This window comes from Vipera berus, assembly GCF_964194415.1.
Source record: "Vipera berus genome assembly, chromosome: 2".
Taxonomy (NCBI): Eukaryota; Metazoa; Chordata; class Lepidosauria; order Squamata; family Viperidae; genus Vipera; species Vipera berus.
This window is the reverse complement of record NC_138203.1, coordinates 115,268,691-115,282,396: the sequence shown is the minus strand read 5'-3', so window position 1 is coordinate 115,282,396 and position 13,706 is coordinate 115,268,691. Positions and strand designations below refer to the sequence as shown.

At 44.3% G+C, this 13,706-nt stretch overlaps 1 protein-coding gene across 3 annotated transcripts in view; it reads right to left on the bottom strand.

The window, feature by feature from the left end:
- The window catches only part of LDLR (low density lipoprotein receptor), a 38,009-nt gene extending 37,502 nt beyond the window's left edge, over positions 1-507 (bottom strand). The window contains exon 1 of one of the 3 annotated variants that reach the window (XM_081318190.1): positions 298-507. In XM_081318190.1, the coding sequence (XP_081174316.1) occupies positions 298-373 (76 nt within the window). In that variant the 5' untranslated portion in view covers positions 374-507. The remainder of the gene's footprint in view (positions 1-297) is intronic. The other 2 variants (XM_081318192.1, XM_081318191.1) reach the window with 2 other exon arrangements.
- Positions 508-13,706: the final 13,199 nt, after the last annotated feature.

Below are 13,706 nucleotides of genomic sequence, written 5' to 3'. Positions count from 1 at the left end.
GGGATAACTTTCAAAGCCTTCTTAATGAAAGGAGGACTTGCACTAAGTCCTTCGGCCCGGGTCTCAGGTACCAGGTTGTAATTGGGGTGGGTAACAGAGCTCGCCGGTTTCCCGGCGGGCGTTGAATGATTTGGATTTTCCGAGGCGCCCCCCCCCGCTCCAATTCTCCCTACTCTTCACGCTTTGACTTCTTAGCTGCCAAGGAAACCTCCGCTGGCTCCTCGTCTTGCTCCTTGCTTCTCCCCTCGACATTTGAAAAGCCAGTTAAATTTCAACTCCTTGCCCGCTCCCTCTTACCATTTGTGGAGACTCGGTTGAGGGTACCCAAAAGCATCAAGGCAAACAGTGAAGTTTCCAATCCACCTGGGTTCATGGTTCGCTCGTGGCGCCCTCCTTTCTCTGCTCTGGCTTTGGCTGCGTCCGGGTGGCCCAAAGGATTGGTACACAAAAAAGCAGAATCCGGACAGATGCCAGGCACTCACCATTCACAAGTACGCCCAGTTCATTTGCCCAATTTCTTCGCGTTCCTCCTCAAGGCAAGCGGGAGGCGGAGCTTCCAGTGGGGTGATTTTCAAACCTCCCCATATTATTGCGAGGGGGCGGAGTTCCAAACGCACGATGTGACGTCTTCGTGCTTAACCCCGCCTGGCCCGGCTTAGGATGCTCTTGGCTTGACATCCCGAAAGTCTGTGAAATTCGTGGGAGGGTGTGCGCATTGTAGAAGCAAGTTGTCCGTTGACTTAAAAAGTAAAACAAAACAGCAAAAAAGCATTCCAGGCGTTTGTTTCCACTTTTCGTGAAAAGTTCTGGTCTGCTTTTCCTGCAAAAAGGACTTGCTCCTGCGCTCTGTCCTGAAAAGGCATGGCAAAGCGGTGCACAGCCTAATCGCGGGGCCTGAGCCTGCCTGGGTTAGCGCCAGACAAAGCCAGCGGGTGGGGCCCTTCGTCCGATGTTGCATTGCTTGGCATCAGACAGCTCTTTGCGAGTTTGCAAGTAAAAATAGCTTTACTGAAACCCAATTACTATTTCACTCCCTTTTACTCAGAACAGTATCCATACCATCCGTCTGTGTACATAGTTAAAGGGATTATTTTCCTTTCCCTCTTGAAATAATGTTTGTATTAATTGTGCTATATTTGTACACAACCGGCTATGAACATTTTTTAATTTCAAAATATTAGCCCAGGCAGCATATAATATTACAAAATTCAAGAACTCCAATTTTTAATAAGAGTTACATGCAACTAACTAGAGCCTAAACAAATAGGTGTTCCAATTAAATTGGAATTCCATTACAGACTAGATAGAGGAATGTTTAGAAGCCCTGGTAGAGAGATTACCAAGGATGGGGTCTGCCCTATGCAGGAATCAAAGTGTATGGGCTGTTGTGCCCATTTCACTGTTGAAAGAAAAATCATCAGGGTCCAATCCAAGCTGGGAATGAACAAAATAGATACTGCTTAGGAAAAAAGGATCTGTTTATTGAAGAACAGAACAGCAACAGCATGCTGTTCTGGAACAGCTGACAAAATGGAGCTGGGAGTTGTGGGTTTTTATACCTTCTTGGGCTTTTGTGTTTGGAGTTGAAGGGTTCTGGAACAAAGGGAAATTGTTTAGTCTAACTGTTGCTTTCCTGCTTTTTGTAATCAGCTTTTGCACCAGAGAAATTCCATGAAAGTGTGGGAAACATGTACATGGGAAGGAGGGAATAAGGGAGTGTACAGGAATGATTGATGTCATTCTTATGATGTAATGGCTCTGTTGTCTGACTTTCATTGGCTAACGAAGTTTATAAAGCAATACTACCAATTTTCTAATGTGTGGCACTTCTGGTCATAACTGCCAATGTTCCAGATTGTTGGCCACCCAGTTGCTTAATTTGATCAAATAAAGTGCTGCTTGATCAAGAAGTCTCCGCTTGGGTTATCTGATTAGATTGATATGGTATCTCAAGTTTAAGTATGGGACTGGGACCTTACAGAGTTGTTCCTGTTCCTGTAGCATGAATGATGATGGGTTTTATTTAATTAAATTTAATTTATTTATTTAATTAAATTTTTATACCACCCTATTCCCGAAGGACTCAGGGCGGTTTACAGGTTAATCTTATTATTTCCTAAAGGTCATGTCCTGCTTCTCTGTGACTGTGGCTGATGGATATGTCCTGTGTTGGATTTTTGGGTGAGGGGTTGCTGATTCTAATCCTATCACTCTGTTGCTGTTAGTTATCAAATCTTGCTCCAAGGTATTTCGAAAGATCCTGTCTTAAATGGGCTTCTGCTAGTAGTATTTGTTTGCTCATGAATGGGGCCTCAGTCTTTCTAAATGTGATTATCAAATCTGCATTTCTACAGAACTCTCCTGCTCAGTTTCTGCTTTGGGCTATTAAGAAAAACTGGGCCTGCTTTACTCCTTTAAGATCCTTTGGGGAAATATAATATTCTGCCTTTTTACTATCCCCCAAAATATTTCCTTCTCTAGGAGGGTGGGTGGGTGCTGACTTCCAACATCACCTTCACAAGTAAGGTTTGCAATATAGAGTTCTCAGAGTGTAGGAGAAATAAAGTCAATTCTACACAGGGCTTTTTTGTCATAGAAAGCTCAGAACGGAGTTCTGGCACCTTTTTAGGATGGAACCTTGTAGGGTAGGCAAGGCGGGTTGTATGACATGTGTGAGTTCCGGCACCTTTTTCTTTTACAGAAAAAGCACTGATATAACATTAATCCCTTTTTGAGTTTTATAAGCCAAAATCAAAGGTTTGTCTTGGGCCCAGAAATATATTAACTGTCATAAGATCTGACCACCTATCTTTATTCATTTTCATAAAGAAAGATGATTTTTTTAAAAAGGAATAAAAATGAATTTCAGATGCTCATTTAACTATCATCTGTAACTTAACATTAGTTATTACATTAACATCAGATTGCATCATATGTTATTCAACAATCTGCAAGGCCTCAAAAAATGGGAGGAGGGAATGCTTTCTATGCCATCTTGAGCTCCTAATCAAAAGTTGCTATATAACAGGGCTTTTCAACCTTTTCACAGATTGTACCACTTGACAATATTCGAGTACCACCAGTGCTTAGCAAGGTGTCAAAAACTTGATGACTTAAAAAAAGTGGGAGGGATTTTGGGTTTTACTGATTAGATTCATTTGTTGTTACAGAAGTGGCTAGCTCCGTGGTGGTGAACCTATGGCACAGCCATTTCTGTGGGCATGCACGCAGCTGCTGCTGCCAGTAGCTCACGTAGGTCCATTAAGCTACCGCTGCCCAGAGCGGCAGCCCCACCCAGCACAAAGGAGGAGAAGCAGCCGGCTAGCAAGCCCCATGTAGAGGTGCATGCCCATGCTAAGCAGGCAAAAGGCCACCCCGAGCGGAGAAAGCCAGATCCCCATTGGCATCATGGCTGCCCAGGCCCAGCAGAGACAGGGTGGAGGCATGCAATCCTGGCTGGGACTGGGGGGCCATGGTGCCAATGGGTATCTGGCTTTCCCTGCTCAGGGTGGCCTTTGGCTTGCTGGGCATCGGCGTGCTCTATCACGTCCATGCAGGGCTTCCTAGCTGGCCATTTTGCCTCCTTTGTGTTGGGTGAGCCAGGCCTCCAGGTGGTGGCGGCAGCCTAATGGACCTGCACGAGCTGCCGGCAGTGCTGGCCCAAGGAACAGCAGGGGAAGGGGAGGCAGGCAGTGCAGATTCCCCGTGCATGAGACTGAGATTTCTTCCCCGCTATTGGATTTTCACTACCAGACTGTTTAACTTGATGCAGAAAGGGAAGGATATGGATTCTGCATCAAGTAAACTTTTAAGAAGTTAAAGAGTCTGTCAGCGAAAATCCTCCCCCCTCCCCCATGCCTTGGGCTGGCACCACCAGCAGCTTGCTCAGGTTCATTAGGCTGCCTCCGCTGAGGAAAAGAGTGGTGAGGTTTTGTGCCAGCTGGCTGGCCAGGCAAGGAGTAGGTCAGGGGATGGTGGCTGGCTGGCTGGGGAGAGGAAATCATGGCTGCTTGGGGGCACATCTGCCAAGCCTCAGGGCAGTGGCATTGACAACTCCCCCCACCTGGCCCGTTTCCCTGGCTCCATTACTGGTAGCAGCTCCCTCACCGAGGGCCCCAAGGCCCTCACTGTCAAGTTTCCATTGCACAAGCTTCCTGGAGCTGAGGAGAAGTTCAGTTACTGAGCTGCCAGGCAGGTCTGTTTTCAGCGGTGCTTCTGATCAGCTGCAGCACGCTATGGAGACCCTGGCTGATACGGGCAAGGCAGGAGCGCACACAGACTCTGCTTTTTTCCTTTCACAGTGATGGGGTTAGGGTTGCTGCAGCTTGTCAGAAGCGCTGCCGAAAACAGCAGAGTCTCTGTGTGCGTTTGCTATGTGTTCACCCATCAGTCATGCTCTTCATGCCTCAGATCAGCTGTAGCGTGCTGTGGAGAGCAAGGATGATGCAGGCTAGGCAGGCTCGCAAAGAGACTCCGCTTTTTTCGGCGGGGCTTCGGTGCCTGGCCAGCTCGGCCAATTTCCTTCTCCCCATTCCTCCTCCTCTTTTGACAGTGGTGGGGTTTGGGGGATGATCAATCCCCATTTGTGGTATGGCTGCCAACTAATCACCACACCCTCCTCTCAGGAGGGCAACACCAGCAGCCAATACCTCAGCAGGAAAAGAGGAAGGCAACACCACCCACCAGACCAGCCTGGCAGCTCAGTAACTGCACTTCTTCTCAGCTCCAGGAAGCTTGTGCAATGGAAACTTGACGGTGAGGGCCATGGGGTGCTCACTGAGGGAGCTGCTAGCAGTAATGGAACCGGGAAAATGGGCTGGGTGGGGAGACTGCCAATGCCACTGCCCTGAGGCTTAGCAGATTCCCCCCCCCCAAGCAGCCATGATTCCCCCTTCCCAGTCAGCCAGCCACCATCCCCTGACCTACTCCTTGCCTGGCCAGCCAACTGGCACAAACCCTCACCACTCGTATCCTCGGCGGCAGCAGCCTAATGAACCTGAGCAAGCTGCTGGCGGCGCTGGCCCGAGGCATGGGGGGAGGGGGAGGGGAAGGCAGGCAATGCAGCAGCTTGGGTATCTTGGCTCTGTCCAAATTGAAAGCAGAGGCACAGCAGTGGGATTGGTCTCAAACAATAAGAACCAGGTGTGTTGCTCGCTTGTGTGCACCTGCCTTATTGAGAGCAATCCTGCTGCTGCACCTCCACTTTCTTCAACTCAGACAGAGCCGAGGAGCCTCTGGCTGCTTGAGTGGGGAAAACGAGCTTTGCTGCTGCTGCTGGGCCACACCTGGGCTATGCCCTGCCGCTGCCTCCCATATTCCACCTTCGCCACTGGGTGTGAGCAGCGGTGGGGCATTCCATCCTGGGGGGAAAGCAGCGGTGGCCTAACCCTAACCCACACCCTGCTCCCTCCCTCACCTTGCCTCACCCTGCAGGACGAGTCTCCTGCCCACTGCCCCACCCACCAGAGACCCTCTGGATCTCCCCCAACCTTGCCTGGCCCCCACAGGCATTGCTCCCCAGGAGGAACATTGAGGTAGGCACTCCCACCCTGGCCATGCCCACCCAGTCTGCCATGACCACTGTAGCCATGCCTACCCCGTGGGCCACACCCACCCAGTACCCAGCGATACATAACTGGGTTTTGGGTTGCAGTTTGGGCACTCGGTCTCTAAAAGGTTTGCCATCACTGGGCTAGCTTATAGTATTATGGAAAAGTAAAAAGTTGAGGTTTGATGTTAATGCTTCATTCTACTGCAAGAAAGGAAATTGGAAGTCAGTGCCTTTTCTTTTTTCCTTCTCTCCCTCATTTCCCCACTTTTCCTCCCCACTGTGTCCTACTATTTGCTTTTGTATTTTTGTATTTTATTCTATAATCTAACAAAAAGTTACAAACCGTAAAAAAAAAGAAAAGGAAAAAAGTATCAGTTTTAATTTCTTTGGTGGCGGTTCCTTTGCTGAATCACTTTCCCTTTGCACTGACAAATTATGACAAATGTATCCATATTTATTAATATGCATCACTACCTTGGCGGTCAGGTGGCTGGTCGGCCCTTCTTCCTCTCTCCCTCTCCTGTCTCTTTTTCCTCCCTGCCTGCTAGCTCTCCTTTCACAGCTTCTTCTCTGTCCCCTCTCTTTCCCTGTTATCTTTTTTCCCCTCTCCTACCAAAACCACCTCCTTTTATATCCTCTCCTCTCTTGCCCCCTCCTCCTTTTCTCTTCAGTGCACCTCCAGCTGATTCCTCTCCTCAAGGCTGTGGTTCTCTGTCTCTCTTTCTCCATCCACTTGTCTTTCCCTGTTGTCTTTTTTCCCCTCTCCCTTTTCTCCCTCCTCCTTTTATATCCTCTTCTCTCTCCCCCTCTCCACCTTTTCTCTTTGGTGCACTTCCCACGATATGCTGCTTCTGGAAGTACCAATTAGCTGGAGCCCGGTGCTGATCCTGGGCCTTTTGCTGAGCCCCAACAGCATTGCAGCTCCAGCTGTTACTACCTCAGGTTTCTGCAGCACTGCCGCCACTTCAACTCATTCTTATCCCCCACTACACTTGTCTAGGATGGTTGTATACCACCTGCCAGGTGCCAAAGTACCATCTGTCAAACTTCCAATGGACGAACTCTTCAAAGAAATCTGAGGCATTGTTTACCTTAAAAGTCTTTATTAGAGCTACATAACATCGGCAATACTTGGTTAAATCTGGATTCCCCTCCCCTGAGTACAATAATATTAAAGCATAGTTCCCTCCTTTAGTTAACCATCATAATTCACATTCTCCAATTAGTTTGAAAGATAAGTTTTCCCTCCTTAGCTTAACCCGCCAATTCTTATCACCTCTTATTACATACAACCTTGAAAGTGCTCTGCTGCAATGTTATGTCTAACTAATCCCCCATGCATATTCTCCCTTCCTCCTCCCATCTTCATCTAACTCTAACTCTAAAAGTGATACACAATTGTTACTACAACCTTGTGCCTACACCTATAAGAATTTTTTATTATTATTATTATTTTAATCCCATTTATATCCTGCCCTTCTCCGAAGACTCAGGGCGGCTTACACTCTAAGCACAAATCAATGTGCTTAGCAATAGCCTTCATTCTATGTATATGCCTGCTTATTAGGGCTTTTGCCCCCCCAAGCAGCATTATTACAAAGTCAGCTTATTGCCCCCAACAATCACGGAAGGCGAGAGGAGATGGACAGTCTGGGAGAAGGAGGCTTTACCAATTAGGTGGGGGCTATTAAACTGGCGACACTATTTAGAAGGAAGCAAGGTGCCATTTGAAGTATGGACAGATCACAAAAATTTAGAGGCACTAAAAACTCCCCGCAAATTGTCACCAAAGCAAGTGCAATGGGCAGAGTACTTTAACTGTTTTAACTTTACTTTAAAGTACATACCGGGAAGAAAAAACTTCCTAGCTGATGCGCTATCCCAACTGCCACAGTACAAAAGTGAACACGAAGAGGTCTACGAAGCAATTATCCCCAGTTCATAACCTGCAGCACAACTCACACCTTGCAGAACCCCTAATCCTGATGACCCGGGAGTGAAGAAGATAAAACGAGAGCTCCTTACCGATCAATGGTTCAAAGATAATTAAACCTCCCTAACATGCAGGGATGGTTTGGCATACATGGGGTAAAAATTGTATCTACCTGAAACCCTCCATCTCAATGCTCTCAGACACAGCCATGATGTAAAACAGGCTGGACACTTCGGATATTTAAAAACTCTACACCTCATCCGCTGGCAATTTTGGTGGCTGGGGCTAAAACGAGATGTGGAAAATTATGTCAAGAGTTGTACCGTATGTGCCACCATGAAAAGAATTCCAGGGAAAACCCCTGGGCTACTGCAGTCGGTAGCAGACCCTTCTCATTCATGGGAAGATTATAGCTATGGACCTCATTGTACACTTACCCAACAGTAGAGGAAATACTGTCATCTGGACTGTGATAGATCTGTTTTCAGAGCAGGCTCACTTTATTGCCTGTAAAGGACTCCCATCTGCACAACGACTGACTAAATTGTTCCTGAAACATATCTACCGACTGCATGGGCCTAAGCGAATAATTTCAGATAGAGAAGTGCAGTTCACAGGGAAAATTTGGAGGAATTTCCTTAAATTAATTGGATCATCTCAAGGCTTATCATCTGCTTTTCATCCAGCTACCAATGGGGCTGCAGAATCCGCTAACAAAATGGTGGAGCAATACCTCAGATGCTATGTTTTCTACCAACAGACAAACTGGACTGACCTCCTCCCTTTTGCCGAGGTGGCCTACAATAATTCTGTTCACAGCAGCACTGGCTACACACCTTTCAGAGTAGCCACAGGAAAAGAGTTCAGCCCCATGCCTGACTACCCTCAGGTGTCCTCCATTTCCCAGACACTTGACCAATGGGTGCAGGGGTGGGAAGAGGTTTGGAGAAACACAAAAATGGCATTAAAAAAGACTTCTGAAACTTATAAAAAACAGGCTGATAAAAAGAGCGTTCCACAATGAACATTCCAAGTTGGGGAAAAGGTTTATCTGTCAACTAAATATTTATGTCTCAAATTACCCAGCAAGAAATTGGGACTGAAATACTTGGGGCCTTTCCCCATTGTGAAAATCATCAACCCAGTCACAGTAAAATGGAAACTCCCCAGACCTTTGGGTAAATTTCCATTGTAGCTTACTGAAACCTTTTCAAGCCTCCACTTTAAGACCTCCCCCTAAGAAAGCACCTGGACCCCTCATAGTAGCGGGTCAGACCCATTATGAAGTGAAATGTATCCTTGACTCTAGAATCTTTAAGGGAAAATTGCAGTACCTAGTACAATGGAAGGGATACCCATTGTCTGAAGCCATTTGGGTAAAATCTACCGATGTGAAAGCTGACCGACTTATCAAAACATTTTATGAGAAACACCCCAACAAACCAAAAGCCAGCTCCTAACTTGCATTTTTAAAATTTTAATTTTATTGTTATTAGGAATTGTGGGCCTGTACTAATTTAATTCCATTTTATTTTTTGTACTGTTTTAATTGCCCTGTGAACCGCCCTGAGTCCTTCAGGAATAGGGCGGTATATAAATTCAACTAATAATAAATAAATTTGTTTACATTACAGGATCTATTCTTTTTTTATTGAAAAGTTTTACAGTACATTTTTAAATACAAAACCCCTCCCCTCCCCCTCCCCTCTCCCCAAACCTCCCCAACTCTCCCCTCCCCTCCCCCCCTCCCCGACTTCCCAGAGCTAAATACAGGGTATAAAAATACAAACAAACATAATCTAAAATATGCAAACAACAATAAAATATTAAATTCTATCGCACTTTAACTCTTAATAAAATAACTACAAGCTAGTTATACATCATATAAATCCACTACTTATTCAAATGCTAAGTGAAACTTTTTAGTCCCATATTTATTCTGGATGTAATCAATCCATCTTCTCCACTCCACAATATATCTCTGTTGCGATTGGTCTTTCAAATACGCTGAAATCTTTGCCATTTCCGCCAAATTGGAAACTTTTAAAGTCCATTCTTCTATAGTCGGCAGTTCTTCCTTCTTCCAATATTGCGCTACCAAAAGTCTCGCTGCCGTAATTAAATTCAACATCAGCTTAGTGTCCACAACGGTAGTATCTATGATAATGCCCAATAAAAACAATTGCGGACAAAACTTTATCCTTTTCTTGAATGTTTTTTCCATATTCCACCAAATTTTAATCCAAAATGCTTTAACCCTTTTACAAGTCCACCATATATGAAAATACGTTGCATCCTCACAGCCACACCTCCAACATTTGGGCTGGCAGTTCGGATACATGCTTGCTAGTTTTTTAGGATCTAAATGCCACCTATAAAACATTTTATAAAAATTCTCTCTTAAATTTTGGGCCTGTGTAAATTTTACATTTCTCACCCAAATCTTTTCCCAAGTATCCATTGTAATAACTTCTTGAAAGTTCTGAGCCCATTTTCTCATACAGTCTTTAACAAGTTCCATCTCTGAATCAATTTCTATCAATGCAAGATATATCCTTTTTATATGAGCTTGACCTTGATCTCTAATTTGCTTTACCAAATTTTCATCAGTCATCAAAAAACCAGTTTTCTGGTCCTCTTTCCACCTAGCCTGTAATTGCCCATACTGAAACCAAGTTTGTACTATCTTTTCTTCTTTTAAAATGTTATATGACTTTAATTGCCATACATTCCTTTCCAAACTTAAAATTTCCTTATATGTAGTCACATCATGTTTGAATCCCACATTTATATTTTCTATTGCGTGTTTAGGTATTGCCCAAATAGGTATCTTATAATTTAACTTGTGTCTGTACTTTTTCCAAACTCGCAACAGAGCAAACCTTAAAATATGTATCTTAAACACATTATCCACCTTCTTATCATACAATAAATATGCATGCCATCCAAATAACAAATCATGACCCTCAAGATTTAATAATCTCGCTTGTGTTAAATTAAACCAGTCACTTATCGCTGACAAAGCAGCAGCTTCATAATATAATTTAAAACTAGGCATTTTAAGACCACCTCTTTCACGCGTATCTTGCATTATCTTAAATTTAACTCGTGGCTTTTTCCCTGCCCAAACAAATTTATTAATTCCTTTTTGCCATTTCTCCAAATTTAAATCCTTTTTAAGTATAGGTATCATTTGAAATAAAAATAAAAATTTTGGCAAAACATTCATTTTCACTGCTGCAATTCTTCCCAATAAGGATAATTGTAATTTTTTCCAACTATCTAATTCTTTTTGTACTTTTCCCCATAACATTTCATAATTATTTTTATATAACTTCACATTTGAGGCTGACAAATATATCCCCAAATATTTAATCCTTTTAACTATTTCAAATCCCGTTAGCTCTTCTAAAACAGCCTTTTGTGATACTGTCATGTTTTTAGACAACATTTTAGTTTTTTGTATATTGATCTTAAATCCAGAAACCTTCCCATATTGCATTATTATCTCCATCAATTCTACAACTGAATAATCAGGCTGAGTCACTGTAACAACCAGATCATCTGCGAACGCCCTCAATCTATAATCCTGATCTCTAATTCGAATTCCCTTAATTTTATCTGAGTCACGTATTTTAATCAGTAATATTTCCAATGTTAAGACAAATAATAGAGGTGACAACGGGCACCCCTGCCTTGTGCCTTTTTCAATATTACATACTTCAGGATCTGTTCTTTTTGTAAGGGGGGCCGGATGTCAATGCTGCAAACATTGACATGTTTTTGCACTGACAATAGAAGAGACAGTCTTTTGTTTAAACTGCTTTGCTTTGAATCTTGAAGAGAGGGAAATTTCAAATGGCTATTTTGAGAAGATAAGATTAGCTGTGCACAAAAGGGCAAGTGAAACTTCATATGTAAAACTAATTGGTGAACGTGATTTATGATGTGTAATTAGGGGAGGGAGATTGTGCAGGACTTGATGTATTAAGGGAAGGAAAGGTCAGATTCTGGCATCCCTCCATGAGTGCCAATGTTTTGTTTCATTACTAAGACTTTTTAGATAAATAATGCCTGCAATTTGTTTGAACTGTCTCATTTATCAGAACCATGACAGATAGTGCATCAGCTAGGAAGTTTTTCCCTCCCAGTATGTACTTTAGAGTGTAGTTGAAATGGTTAAAGTACTGTGCCCATCGCACTTGCTTTGGGGAAAATTTGCGGGGAGTTTTTAGTGCCTCTAGATTTTTGTGATCTGTCCATACTTCAAAAGGCACCTTGCTCCCTTCTAGATAGTTTCGCCAGTTTATTAGCCCCCATCTAATTACGAAGGCCTCCTTCGCCCAGACTGCCCATCTCCTCTTGCTTCCAGTAAATTTCTTAGAGGTGTAGGCACAGGTTTGCTGGACCCCACTTTTATTCTTTTGGAGTAATACAGCCCTGACTGGTGTCGGCTTGAATTACAAAGGGCTCCCCAAGGCAGGGGTGTTTTAGGACTGGTTCAGCTGCAAATTGTCTTTTTAAATTCTCAAAAGCTGTTTGGCAACTCATAGTCCATGCTAGTGGTTGGCCCGGTTGTGGATTCCCCCCTCCTTTACCTGTTTTGAGTAGTTCTGTAAGGGAAAGAGCAATCTCGACAAATGAGGGAATAAATTGACGGTAGAAGTTGGCAAACCCTAGGAAGCTCTGGAGCTGTTTGCGAGTCTTTGGGGGTTGCCATTCAATTATGGATTTCACTTTAGCTGGGTCCATTTCAACACCCTCATTGGAAATTCTATAACCAAGATAATCTAATCGGGTCTGGTTAAATTCACATTTTTATAACTTGACATACAATTTGGCCTTCAACAATTTCTTTAGCACTTCTCTCACCAGCTTTATATGATCAGTTATATTTGTACTGTATATTAGAAAGTCATCAAGATACACCCAAACCCCTTTGTATAGGTGATCATGTAGGACCTCATTAATCAACTGCATGAATACGGCTGTGGCCCCTTGTAGCCCGAATGGCATTACTCTGAATTGATAGTTCTCCATGGGAGAGTTGAAGGCAGTTTTCCATTCATTTTCCATTCGTCTCCCTCTTTTATTTTCTCAGGTCTAATTTATTGAAGACACTTCCTTTAGCCAGGTGGGTTAGTAAATCTTTCAGGAGGGGGAGGGGATATTTATTTTCCACACTCACCATGTTAAACCTTTATAATCTATGCAAAGACAAAGTGACCCATCTTTTTTTCCCTTTAAACAGTACATGGGCTCCCACAGCAGACTTGGCCCATTCAATGAACCCTCTCGCTAGGTTTTTGTTCATGTAGCGCTGCCTCTCCTCCATTTCAATGGGGGACATAGCGTACATTTTTGGCCATGGGAGTTTGGCTCCTGGCAGTAGTTTGATAGCACAATCATTGGGTCTGTGAGGGGGCAGGGCATCACATTCTTTTTCACTGAATGCCTCTGTTAGGTCCAGGTACTCTCTGGGGATAAGTGGCTTGCCTGGTAGCTGTGAGGTGGGCTAAATTTTCCTGTAATGTCTATAGAATCAATGGGATTGGGCCCTATAGATAGTCTCACAGTTCTCATTCCTTTCTCCTACCAGGTAAATGGCTTCCATTTTTCCAACCATGCTAATCCTAGGATCACAGCCACAGTCATTTTTGGAGCCACCAGGAAGCAAATAAACTTCCAGTGCTCGCCTATTTCTAGGCATAGGAGCTCAGTTAATTGCATGACTAAAGTCCCTCCCATCAAGGAGCCATCGGCTTGCTCAAACCTCACAGGTTTGAAGAGCGGTTTAGTTCATGTGCCCAGTGTCAGGGCAAATGACAGGCTAATGATGCATCGGGAGCAGCCAGAATCGACTAGTACTTTTAAGTCTACTTGTGCCTCTAATTTAGGGATTATGAGTGTGGCAGGCAGTAAAAAAGGTGGAACGTGTCAACTCACCATCGGGTCGTTCTCCCCTTTGTTGTCACTGTTGAAGGTGGGTAGAGTGGGGGCGGGTCCAGTCTGAGGTCCGGCTTCCTCCTGAGTGGAGGATTTGATCTGGGCAACAGGCTCCTGGGTTATGCAGTTGGACTTCTCTCTCGGTGACTGCTGTGCAGGTCTCCTCCTTGCTGCTGCTTCCAGTCTACTCTGCTGTTGTGGGTAGTGGACTGGACAGTTCGCTGCTCGATGTCCCTGCTGTCCGTATCAGAAACACTTGATTGGTGGGCCTGTAGG